At 36.5% G+C, this 14,020-nt stretch overlaps 1 protein-coding gene across 7 annotated transcripts in view; it reads right to left on the reverse strand.

Annotated features, from left to right (window-relative positions):
• The window catches only part of CLASP1 (cytoplasmic linker associated protein 1), a 284,571-nt gene that overhangs the window by 74,764 nt on the left and 195,787 nt on the right, over positions 1 to 14,020 (reverse strand). For 4 of the 7 annotated variants that reach the window (XM_064382848.1, XM_064382847.1, XM_064382846.1 and 1 more), the window contains 2 exons: positions 11,332 to 11,439; positions 5,990 to 6,157 (listed from right to left, as the gene is read on the reverse strand). In XM_064382848.1, the coding sequence (XP_064238918.1) occupies positions 5,990 to 6,157; positions 11,332 to 11,439 (276 nt within the window). Of the gene's footprint in view, positions 1 to 5,989; positions 6,158 to 8,384; positions 8,412 to 11,331; positions 11,440 to 14,020 lie in introns of all 7 variants that reach the window. The other 3 variants (XM_064382842.1, XM_064382843.1, XM_064382845.1) reach the window with 1 other exon arrangement.

Genomic DNA, 14,020 nt, shown 5'->3' on the forward strand with positions numbered 1-14,020 from the left:
TGATCCCAACATTTTATCCCTGCTTTTTCAATGAGAATCCAAGAAGATTTGCCTCTGGTCTCTACCAAGCACCGCCACTGATCCAGTCTTACAAACTGGAGCTACAGAAAGTAGATCAAAATTCTCAGTATTTGGGTGAAACATCCCTCTACTGACCTGGGAACAGCAAATAACTTTCTGATTATCTGGATACAGTTAATCATTCTCATGTTACAAAACACCAAGACTACAAGACAGAATTGCATGAATATCCCAGGGTCTCATAATAACTCGGCTGTGAAGCTCAGAAAAGACCAGGATACCCTGTGTTTCTCCATTTAATTTGAGAAAATGGAAACACATTACTGGCAAAATACTCCAAGACAACCTTGTATATTGAATATATGTAGGTGGAATGCCTAATATAACAGCTGATGGAGACAACATACGTTTCCATCTTAAGAGGATCTACAACTTCTGGACTGGAAAAAAATGTCGAGATTTTGGAAACAACTTGATTCACTGATATAAAAACAAGTATGTTTCTATACTGCAATGAGCATAGTCTATTATTTCAGAGCAAAGAGTATATAGCCAAACTATAAGAATGTCTTACAAACCAGAATCATAACACTCCCTGATGAGAAAAGTATACGAAAGGGAAAACTAAAGCCAACTTTCCACTGGGCTCAGCTGCTCAGTGCTGGAGTGGAACTAGACTCTGAAGGCATTTAAGTGATATGCAAATGCTTAGTACTGCTCAGGCCAAAAAAAAAAGGTCAGGCACAGGAATGTAATCTCAACAATCTAGACATAAAGGGCTTTACTGGGGCTTCACCAGAAAGTCTTAAACTCTCCTTAATTTTGCCAGAGTGACATGAAAGCACTGAATTTTCATTCAAAGTAGTAGTGACTATTGAATAAGCAATTCTTTTTGAACTTCTAAACAGCTCCTACAATGATGACAAAAGGAGGGGATGCCAAATTAAATCCTTAAAAAACCAGGGAGTATGTACTGGCCCTACCAATATGAAAAAGTTTCCTAGAATGTACACAGCAATATCACGCATCCTACTCATCTCTGGAGAACCAATGCCAAATCTGAGTCAAAAAATAACCTTTCCAGTTCCATGCTCTCACTGGTCCAGCCACTAGGCCTCTCTGGGTCTCAAGCCTCCCATTAGGAAAATGAGGAAAAAGAACGTGTCCCCTCATTTTAAATGAGAAGGGTACTATGAGATAATGCAGATACATAAGTACTTCCGAGTCCCTTGCTGAAGAGTACACATGAAAATTTTGTCTTATTCCACTGCCCACTCCAAAACAAATAATAAAAAAGCAATAAAAAGTCTTGATAGTTGTTTAAACAAGTGTATGCTTAGTTGAGCATTTTCTTAATAGTTCTTGCCTGATTACTTCTGAAATTTTCCCAGCCTACCCCCTTCCTTAAATTCATATACATGCTAGAACAATGGGAAAGAAATGCTCTCTTTTTGGTCTGAGTCTGCTTTGTGAAGACAATAAAAAGCATTAACAGCAGTAAACAGATGTAATCTGAAATAACAGCATACATAAATTTCTTAACAAGGTTTACCCCCCTGGTATTTCACCCAGAGAGAGTTCATTCACCCATTTGAGCTGATTTTCTCCTTTAACATATGGTTAGTAGCAGTATTAAAAAATAATTCTTTCTGTTTATGATTTTGTGAAAATATGACCATAGTTACCCTAACCCTCAAGAGCCTTGGCATCATTTACTCATTAAAATAAATCTAGTGGTGACACCAACAGTTCAAATGTTCAATAATTTAAAATACAAGAGAAATACAAACTCACTTATACTACTACTTCGAAAGGCTAACCTAAAAGAAGGATTTAAAATAAGTATATTTTTATATTTATTTATTTATTTATTTATTTATTGAGAGGGAGTCTTGCTCTGCCCCCTGGCTGGAGTGCAGTGGCATGATCTCGGCTCACTGCAACCTCTGCCTCCAGGGTTCAAGCAATTCTCCTGTCTCAGCCTCCCGGGTAGCTGGGATTACAGGCACATGCAGCCACGCCTGGCTAACTTTTGTAGTTTAGTAGAGACAAGATTTCACTGTGTTGCCCAGGCTGGTCTCAAACTTCTGAGCTCAGGCAATCCACCTACCTTGGCCTCCCAAAGTGCTGGCATTATAGGCATGAGCCACTGCACCTGGCCTATTTTTTTATTTTTGAGAGGAAGTCTCCTTCTGCTGACCAGGCTGGAATTTGGTGGTGCAATCTCAGCTCACTGCAACCTCCGCCTTCTGGGTTCAAGTGATTCTCCTGCCTCAGCCTCAAGAGTAGCTGGGATTACAGGCACGCACCACCACATTCAGCTAATTTTTGTATTTTCAGTAGAGACGGGGTTTCACCATGTTGGTCAGGCTGGTCTCGAACTCCTGACCTCAAGGGATCCACCTGCCGTGGCCTCCCAAAGTGCTGGCATTACAGGCATGAGTCACCATGCCCAGCCTAAAATCAGTATATAAATGATTTTTATAAATGAATTAACTAGGTGATCAAATCTAAAAAAAACCTACCAAAATAACTTGTCTCTTTAAGTGCCAAACTAAATGTTCTATGTAAAAATATGTTACAGAGGAGAAGGCATAAGAGAGACAGACAAGGAAAACATACTTGTACTATGAACTTCCTAAAAAAGCAGTATTCCTAGGTAGCTCTGGGGTCTTCTGCTTACATGAAATGCTGGGAAGCCCTAAAAAAATCCATTTGATTGGTTTTCATTTCCTGACAGACACTCTACCTTACTTCCTTGTTTTAATGGTAATCTTGACTTTTACCTTTTAAGGAAGGGTCCAACCAGGACTCATAAAAGCAGAACATAAGAGAATTAATAAAAACAACCGGAACTTAAAGACATGAGATGTCTCTCTGGTATAGACATTTTCATGTCTTGGTCTTAGACAGTAGTCTAATTTCACAGTTGAAATGAACTATTATTAATATTTAATTATTTCAAAGTATTTTAACCAGAAAACCTTAAGAACATTTTAAATACACATTCACAGAATGAAAGTTACAAAAATGTCAAATGTGTTTTCACAGCCTTTCCAAAGATGAGTGGCAGAAGGAAACAAGGGCAAACTTCCAAAATAGAATCACCATAGATACTGGTGATTTATATGGCTTTATTATATCTATAAAGTATTATCTTTAAGACACACAAAAATAAAACCATTTACAAATATATATTCCTACTCAGATAGCTTATGGGGGAACAAATCACCAAGAAAAAAGAGAGTAGCAAGGATATATTTTGCTTCTTAAATATTCAAACAGGAATTACAGGCTGTTTTGTGTAAGAATACTTAAATGCCAAAGAAGAACTGCGGCATCAGTTTTAAAACAAATGAAAACAGAAATTAATTCTCAGTGCAAATTCCAAACCTAGTTTAGCCATCATTAAAACTGTTGAATTGGTTGGTTTGGGAATTATAGAAAATATTACTAAAAGATATTCCCTTTCTTTTTTTCAACAATTATATTGAAAACTGCTATACGGTGAGTCAAATGTTAAGAAACATAGGCATATATCCAGTATATACTAAATGATAATAGTAATACACAATCTATTACTGAATAATGCTATTATGTCTGCCACCCTATTAAATGGAACGTCTAAGGAGTACTATAGGGAAAAAAATGAAAAAGTATTTTATTCATAAATATTTCTTTTTTTTTTTTTTAATTGTACTTTAGGTTCTGGGGTACATGTGCCAATCATGCAGGGTTGTTGCATAGGTACATACATGGCAAAGTGGTTTGCTGCCTCCATTCCCCCATCATCTATATCTGGCATTTCTTTTTCTTTTCTTTTCCTTTTTTTTTTTTTTTTTGAGATGGAGTCTTGCCCTGTTGCCCAGTCTGGAGTGCAATGGCATGATCTTGACTCACTGCAACCTCCACCTCCAGAGTTCAAGTGATTCTCCTGCCTCAGCTTCCCGAGTAGCTGGGATTACAGGCGCGCACCACCACGCCTGGCTATATTAATATTTATTTCTTTTTGTGAATATATTCTCACAATGTGTAGAAATTTAAATACAATATCTTCTTTAATCTGAACCATATGTATGACCTCAAAGCTCTACACATAACTGATCCCTTTAATTAGCATCAGGGAAATAACTTTCTACAAATAATGTTCAAATAAGGGAATCAGCTTTTCTTCAGTTCCTACTGATGTTCCATAATACCTGTTTTAAAATGTATGAAATGTTGTCTTTTCAACTACACACAACACAAACTTCTTAGTTAAAACCATGGAGCACATTAGAATTATGTTAGATAAATGAAGTTGGGTTATTTCCCAATTTCAAGAAGAAAATTAAAATGGCATCTTTAATAATATAAAAATAAAATCCCAAAACAGAAAAGAATCTTTAAATGTATAAAACATGAATTGAAAACAGACATCCCATAAAATTAAACAATTAACTATGAAAAAAAACAGCTGAAACCTAACACTTACATTTGAAATCAAATGCATTTTCCAAACACAAATCAGCCATAATATTCAGAGATTCCAGCTGTAATCTTTTCTATGGTTATATCCACATCAACACCCAAATGACTTGTCAGCTCAGAGACCACACTACGTGATGCCAATAAAAAGTTGGCATCACAGAGAATTAATAAAATCACCAAATACTTTCTGCTTGCTTTGGAAATAGGAGTTCAAATCAAATCTTGCCCATTCTTAAATATCCACTCCTGCCTTCTGGTAGTTAAGTTGGCCCTCAGAGACTCTCATGAACTGGACTCTACCAGTCTCTCTGCCCTCAATTCCCACTCAAGTGACTCTGACTTCCTGTACAGTAGCTAAATGAATTACTTGTGGCTGCCTTTTGCCTCACTGCTTCTGCAGATGCTTCTCTCTCCTCTAGAACACCTTTCCCCTCATCTCCCCACCAGGACCAATTCCACCATGTACTTCATGAAAACAGAACCTATTCTGGGCAGCCTCCCCTAGCAGGAAATCTGGGGTGGCCAGGGTCTAAGACACTCCTTTCTTTATGGTACCAAAGCACCCTGTCATAGTATTTGTCATACTGTCTTACATTTCCACCTCTCCTCAATAGATGTCAAGCTCTTTGAAGTCAGAATCTAAATCTATCTCACGTGTCTTCTAATTCTCAGGTCTAACAAAGTGCCTCGTACATCACTGTAAACACTGCTGATGAGATAAATGAATAAATGAGAAAGATAAGCCAACACAATGTAAGAATATAGTAATCTGATTTTATATTAATACATTTTACCCTTAGAAAGTAAAGAAGTCATAAAGAATATGAATTTAGATTTTTTTGCATTATATCATAAAGATTTCTAAATTTTATATTAAAAAGGCAGTATATGAATTAGATGTTAATGGATTAAAAGATAATTAAGCTGCTGAGAGTAAGTCACATGATCCTACACACTATTACAAAAAAACCTAAATAACGCAAAAAAATATATATATTGATTTCAATCAATTCCTAGCTTTCATGCTTAAACAAATTTATGTCAAAAGTAACTATACATGTTTTTTAATCATAAGTTTCAGCAGGTGGATTAGAGAAGATCAGAATTAAAACAAATGTAGACCCGAAATGTTGTTTTTGAAAATTCATATAGATTAATGTCTATTTAGTGCTCATCAGTAAAAGGAAAATGAAAAGCAACACTGCTTCTAAATGTGAGGGAAACACCCTCTATTTCCCCAATTCCAATGCTTTATACAATGACTGCAAAACAAAAAAGCCTACAATGACATAATTCCTTCCCATAAATCTGAATGGTTAAATCCCACACATTTTTCTAACTGAAACCTCAATATGCCATAATCTGTATACCCAGGCAGAGTGACATCCTCAGTTCAAAAAACAGATCTCTATTTCCTACATTAGACACAGTCATTAGGTTATAATAAAAACTATGACCAAGCTGGGAATGGTATTCCAAGACCTTTGAGAATCCTTACCTAATCCTATTCGGTTTGGACTTGTTTCCCGGCTACATCCCTGGCTCCTGGGAATCTTGCTTCGCTTTTCTGAAGATGGTGTCACAGGTGGGCCTCGTGAGGAGCCCCCAGCAAGTCCACTATAACTACTTCCCAACAATTTTCCTGGAGAACTCGACCGGCTGCCAGCTAAAAGTGAAGCAAAATAACAATGAATAATAGATGTAAATGTAGGAATGAATTATAAAACTTTCAAAAGCCAGTTTTTACACATAAATTTGGATAAAATACGTAATTTTATATAAAAATAAATCTTCATTTGGTGGTGGTAGCAATTTTTTTTAAATGTAGGAACACAAAGACTATTGAATATCATAAAAGAATATACTTAGAAGAATTACTGGTAGAATTCTACAAAAATAACTACAAGATTTGTGATTCAAAACAGGCTAAGTACCAACAATAGTCTCCTTGTTCCACAGTAAATATCTACAAATACCACAAGGTGTTTATTCTTGTTTTGTTTTTTTTTATTCTGTAAGAGCTGATTATGTTAAAAATTTTAAATGTCATTGCTAGAAGAGCAGAAGTAGAACTATAACAATTTTCTTAAGCATTAGTTACAGAAAATGGATCCAAAAAAAATCTATTAATCTGACAAATGATAGAAAAGGGGGTAGGAGGATAAAATAACTAGAAATCTGGTAAATAAAAATCACAAAATAAAATAGTAGGAAGTCCAAGTATATTAATCATAATAAATGTGGCTGGAATAAATTCATGGATTTAAAAGAGATTAAAACAAGCCTGGACTGCTGGCTCATGTCTGTAGTCCCAGCACTTTGGGAGGCCAAGGCGGGAAGATCACTTGAGCCCAGGAGTTTGAGACCAGTGTGGGCAACAAGAGGGAGACTCCATTTCTCCAGAAATTTAACAAATTTGCCAGGCATGCTGGCACATGCCTGCAGTCCCAGCTACTAGGAAGACTGACATGGGAGGATCACTTGAGCCCAGGAGGTCAAGGCTGAAGTAAGCCGTGATCACACCACTGCACTCCAGACTGGGCAATATAGAGCAAGACCCTATCTCTAAAAAAAAAAAAAAAAAAAAAAAAAAAAAAGAAATAAAAAGAAAATGTAAAGTAAAAGAAAATGAAATTCAGCTGTCTGGTATTTGTAAGAGTCAAATGATACACCACAAACAAAAACAAATAGAATAAAACACAGCATTTAAAAAGGACAAAGAAGGATATTTAATATTTATGAAAGAATAATTGTCCATGAAGATATAATAATCACAAACTTTAATGCTCCAAACAACATAGTTTTGAAATATAAAACTTTCTGCACTAAAGCCTTAAAAAGATAAAAAATAAAAAGAAATATAAAACTAAAAAATGATAAAAGTATAGGGAAAAATGGATAAAGCCATACTTACCAAAAGACCTCATGGAAAGACTAATAATTATTGAAAAACTATATACCTCACAGAAATTGACAGAGCAGTGAAAATTGTGCCTGTGTGTATATGTATGTATAAAAACACACACTTCCCACACGCACATATATATCCCAACAAATAGAATACACATTCTTTTTACCTTTCCATACGTGAATATTTAAAAAAAAATTGTGTATTAAGCCTCAAAGCAAATCTCAAAAAAAATCTACAAAAGTAGAAATAACATGGACCACATTCTTTGATAAGTATGCAATAAAACCAGAAATTAAAAACTAATAATATGACTGACTGATAATTTTTATTAATAGTTAAGTAGCTAGATACATATATTACCATTGCTTGTGGGATGCAATTCTCACTCAGAGAAAACAACAAAATTTTAAGCATCATACCAATACATTCAAATGGCAGTTATTTGTATTGATAATCTCTCTAAGTAGAGAAGGCAATAAAATTCTAAAATGTAAAGTATACATTATTGTGTACTAGACTAGAATGACCCAGGGGAAGAAAGTATTTGAAGCAACAGTTAGCTATAAATTTATATGTGTGTTTATTTTAAATATATATTATTTAAAATTACATATTATATAAATCAAAACCATCATTCAAATGAACCACTTAGGTAAATACAAAAATTAATGGTTTATAATGATTTAACTACAAATTGAAGTGAAAAACCATTATAAAAACCAATAATATACACTACCATGAATTAATTTGTCTCAGGACCAATTAATTTTACCCATAAAATTTTAGCTACTAATAAACTATTAAACTATGTATAAAGGGAAAAGAAATCCATTTCAAACTCTAGAATTTGAACACAAAGAAAAATGCAGAAAGATTAACTAAGCTTACAATAAAGACAGAAATTAATATTGTGCAAGGAACATGGGGTGAGGGAGAATGCCAAAAAAAAAAAAAAAAAAAGGCAAGAAGAGAAATGGCTTACCACCAGCAGGATTAGCAGATCTGGATCCTTGATTATGAGAGCAGACCAAAGGACAGGCAAAAAGTAGATTAAAAGACAATAACACAATACAGAAGGTCAGCATGCAACACAACACAAAGGTCTTTGTTCACATATACATTAGCAAAATAGCTACATTTCCTAGGATTTCTTCCTATTTTTGTACTTATGTTTATTTTATCTTTGCCATTCTACACTAGCATTTATTTCAGGTCTGTTCATAAAACACTTTCAAACCTACAATGTGCCAGACTCACATCTGTTCTCTTGCTTTAAGCAACCTGAGTGAAGTGACTGTAACTTACTCATCTGTGTATCACTACCATCTTCAACACTGCTTACCACATAGTAAATGCTCAATAAACATCAATTAACTGAAAGAAACTGCTGTTAGTTACTTCCACCTGACTGTCCTGACTTCCTATAAACCTCAAATATTTAAAATATGCCAATTATTAAGGACCTTAAATGTAATATTAATGAAGCCCACTTCATATTAAATCAGAACTATGAATACTAGTATATCTACATTTGCGATACATATGCTTATATTTACCACTTATTAATTTTTAAAATATTTAACTTATATGCAAAAGCTTAACATGTAGGCTTCATAACTGCCTAGTGTGGTCACTCTTTCTGAGTATGATTTGGTAAGTAAAGTAAAACTGGGGAGTTTTAAAAGTGGAGCCCCAATGCTAGGTACAGTATAAGACTGAAAAACCAAAGCTCTATTATCACCCTAACCACTATTAGAGAGGGAACTGTAATCTTCACCACCTGCCAAGCAGAGGTATTACATATGCCATTCCTAAAACCTGCAATATAGAGAGAAAACTACAGCATTGACCCAGCTAGGGCAGGGAACCCTAAAGAGCCCAATGCTGATAAACAGCACTAGAAAGAAACATGTAAAATACTGTTCAACCCTAAACCTCCACGGAGGGAAATAATACTGCATAATTAAAAGCTTAGATATTTTTTATTTGGCTTAATTTCATTATATTGACCTATATTCTGAGATTTGAACACTTTTTGAGACAGAGTTTCGCTCTTGTTACCCAGGCTGGAGTGCAATGGCACGATCTCGGCTCACTGCAACCTCCACCTCCTGGGTTCAGGTAATTCTCCTGCCTCAGCCTCCTGAGTAGCTGGGATTACAGGCACGCGCCACCATGCCCAGCTAATTTTTTGTATTTTTAGTAGAGACGGGGTTTCACCATGTTGACCAGGATGGTCTCGATCTCTTGACCTCGTGATCCACCTGCCTTGGCCTCCCAAAGTGCTGGGATTACAGGCGTGAGCCACCGCGCCCGGCCCGGGAAATTTGAACACTTTTTGTCAAGAATTTCTTTTCAGTAAAATTTGACCCATATGTATCCTTTTGTGTCTCCGGGCATCACTAGGGTTCAACAGAATAACCAGAGCCAGGAAGCTGTTCCCAAGATAGACGCTTCTGGGCTACACCTGCACCCTGGATCTGAATGAAAATCCAGGCTAAGTTGTACAGTAAGGAGGGCATTCTTGGTCTTAATGGACTCTCAATGTATCCTCAACTTCATCCCTCATCATATAAATCCATTCCTAGCCTACTTTTCTAAACCTGCTGAAGTAGACAGGTATCAAGGAGGCTCAACCTCAGCTAGGACAGGAGTCTGTGGACCTGAAGTTACGACTATAAAGCTTGCTTCCATTTACTGTGTATCACATGCTAGGCTCCTAATTCTCATTAAATCCTCATGAAAGCCCCATGAGGGTAGGAACTGTTATCACTCAATTCACAGACAATGAAACAACAGCTCACAAAGGTTAAATGACTCGCCCAACATCACACTGTAGCCACGATGCAAACCCAGTTTTGTCTGATACTGAAGCCCACGCTTGTAGTGTATCATACTACACAATACAACCTAGGCCACAGGGAGGTTCTGCAGCCTCACCAAAGGCAGCAATATAACTGACCTTCTGCTTTCCTTGCAGAAATGACATAACATGAGGACTACGGTTATCAAAGGGAAAAAAATTTAAATTCAGAAGTTGCTGAGCAAGGCATTCTCTATACTAAGAGAACTCCTAAGTTTGGTGCAGATGGAGCACTCTCCACCAAAGACAGACAGTTCCTTGTACCACAAAGGAGGCAGACAAATGTCAGCTAGTGAGTGCTATGCTGTGGGATCACATGCAGCTCCTGGGGACAGGAAGACTCTTCCTTCCCATGCTCACCTTGCCCAGAAGCACTCTGCTACCCAGCTCTGCTCAACATGCACAGAGAGGAAGCGGGGCCCCTCAAAGTTTATGTGTGGCTGGAAAGTGAGACACCAAGGGCAGATCTGAAGAGTGACCAGAATAAATTCATTCCAGCTGTGGCTGTTTTCATGGCTGAGGCTAACAAACCAACTGACTTCACATATACAGAGACGCGATCATGGAAGCAGGGCAGCTAGGCAAAGCAAGGGCCCACACGGCAGGAAGAGAGGTGCGGGCTGCAAATGTTAGAGCACAGAGTTAAAGGGGGAGAGCTTTTAATGGATTTACTTATTTACCACTGGAAAGAACATAGCATTAATAGTTTTCTGCCCAGGTACTATTCTAAAATTACATCAGAAAGATTCCTTATCAATGCAAAAATGAGTCACAGAACAGGTAAGTTACAATTTGCCAGGCTTCAAAGGAGGGAGAAAAACTACATTTTAATGTTTAATGCTTAACAGTACAAAAGTAAATCACCTGGAAAGGAGACAAATGTATGCCTGGAATGTTCCATTTTTTAAGCTTACCCAACAAACAGTAAGATTACTCACAGTATCTTAGAGCCACAAAAAATGTGTTTTTCCCTCTAAAGCCAATACAAAGATTATAAAATGTTCAACTGCAGAATGGGCTGTTGAATAAATCTGAGGTAAGCAACAGCATAAATTATGTTTCTTACGCTGGGACTGTGAAACCACTTTAGCTCGACTGCGGCCCCGGTTATCAGAAGGTGTAGAGGCGACGTTGGTGGCACTCCCAGAGCTTTGCCGTCTTGTGCGGATCCGACCTGGAGAACACAGCAAAAACAGTGTTTTCACAACATTTCGAGTAAGTGCCACCTACTCAAGAAAAAAACCCACGCCCCGAAAGAGGGGCACTGACCGGCCAACGACATGGGGAGCAAGAGCTTCTGTGAGCAGATCCTCCACACGAGGTCTGCCATGTCTCCCTGTGTGCGCGCACACATGTGCATTTGAGCTGCACACAACTGTTCTATGAACACAGGAGGAACTCCTGAGATGGCGCCATGGACTTGCAACTGTTTAGGTTTCAACTATTTTAGTATGTTATCTCTTCAGGTAAGGAAGTGATATCCATTTGAGGATATTTCCCATAATTTTTTCCAGATTAAATTTTCTTTTTTGTCTATGAAGCTGACAAATTTCCAAAAACAGAAAATATTAGCTGTCACTGTAAAAAACAAAAAATTATAGAAAATAAGAGTAATGCAAAAAAAAAAAAAAAAACCCAAACAGAAAAGTCTACCTTCTGAACTCAGTCATCAAGAAGCTATAGCTCCCCAGTGAATAAATGTGCTTTTAGCATGTAGCATTAAACTTCTATTTTTAAAGCATGTATGTAAGTTTCTAAGATAAAGAAAAGATAAAGTTCAAGTGATATAGCTAAAAAGAATCAATATTAGGAGTACCTAGAGAAATGATGGCCTAAAGACAATTCGATGCTGTAGGCAGTTACAAAAAAATTACGCCAATTATTGAACCATGAAGCCATAAAAATAAAAATGAATTCAGAAACACAAAATCACTGGTGATCAGACTAGTATGAATAGTGATTAAGCTTTTTTTTTTAAAGGACCTTTTTGGTTTCAAGAGAACACAAAATGCGCCTCCAGTCACAATTCAATGAGGATAGCACAAACCAATTTGAACTCCCACTGGCTTGTTATATTGTTCAGAATCACTTCTACTCCCACAGGCGACAAAGCTTACAGAGGAGTAATGCAGAAAACAAATCCTAAAGCTTGAAAAATGTTCAAGAAAGGAAGGTAAAGAGCAATGAAAGAAAGCTGGTATTAAAAAAACACTAAAATTAGTTAAGAATCAATGACTTCTAATAACAGTTTAAGAAAAAACTTGTTTACAAATTCTAAGAATCTATACAGAAGTGAAAAAGCTATACCATTTACTAACAACTACATATGAGTCAACTCAGAATCCTCACAGCATATAAACTAATTACTGCCATTTTACAGGTGAGGTAACCAAGAAACAGAGAAATGAATTAATTTGTCCAATGTGACACTACTGGTCTAGATACCCGTGCCTGGCTGGCTGGCAAGCCTATGAGTGATGACCTTTGATTTTCCTAAGGAAGTCACCAAGCTAAATTAAGGCAGTCACAAAGGCAAAGTGAACATGAAAAAACAACTGAGTTTAAATTCTTAATTTCATTATAAAATATTTAGGTCACAGAAAGATTTTTAAATGAACATTTATATTCATTCAGCTTAAAAAATAAAAACTGTCTTTGCTAACCCTCTTGCATCCTCTACTTTTCCCCAACATTGGGTTACATGATCCTAAACCCAGTGTTCAGCATTCCCTTGTGTTTTTTTTTGGTAAATACATGTTTTGAAAACCAATATGTGGTTTTGTTTTACATATTTAAAAACTTTTAAAATTGTAACACAGGGTATATATTTCCTAAAGCTTACTGTTTTACCAACATTTTATTTGTAAAGTTACTCAGGTAACTTTACAACTTGTGTGTGGATAAAGAGTGCATACACATTATTTTCTCCATGACTAACCAATGTTCCAATAAATTTACTTAACACTTTCCTTACTGATTAAGATGCCATCTTCACTCATTGTTTATCGAGAAGCACTTATGTGTGTCTGGGTTTCTCAGCCTTTTAGTCTGTCCCACTAGTCAATGTGTCCATACCTATGCAACATCACAATACTATGATTAGCTTTTTATTAATTAATTAATTTATGAGGCGGAGTCTCTTTTTGTCATCCAGGCTGGAGTGCAGTGGTGTGTGATTTCAGCTCATTGCAACCTCTGCCTCCCAAGTTCAAGCAATTCTACTGCCTCAGCCTCCCAAGTAGCTGGAATTACAGGTGCGGGCCACCACACCTGGCTAATTTTTGTATTTTTAGTAGAGATGAGATTTGGCCCTGTTGGCCAGGCTGGTCTCCAACTCCTGACTTCAAGTGATCTGCCCACCCTGGCCTCCTGAAGTGCTGGGATTACAGGCGGAAACCACTGCACCCGGCCTGTGATTAGCTTTTTTTAAAAAAGACATCTTGCTAATTGGCAGGACAAGTAAATTCACCTTTTCCTAAGCCCTTTGCTTTCTCCCATATGCACGTACAGACACAATAACAACACCTGTTGAAATGTTGACTGGCATTATGTGAAATTCTGGGTTAAGGGGAAAAGCTTTACAATATTGGTCTTCTAATTCATTATTATCTTATATGTTTATTTAACTTTTTAAATGTCTTTTGATAAAGTTTGATCATTTTTTTTCAAAGGTCTTACTCAATTTTTATAGACTTATTCAGAGTTGATTTACTTTTATTATATATATTTTATTAAATTTTATTTTCTGTTCTTGG

The sequence above is a fragment of the Aotus nancymaae genome, unplaced genomic scaffold (assembly GCF_030222135.1).
Source record: "Aotus nancymaae isolate 86718 unplaced genomic scaffold, 86718_ANA_hifiasm-v0.15.2.pri h1tg000029l, whole genome shotgun sequence".
Classification (NCBI taxonomy): domain Eukaryota; kingdom Metazoa; phylum Chordata; class Mammalia; order Primates; family Aotidae; genus Aotus; species Aotus nancymaae.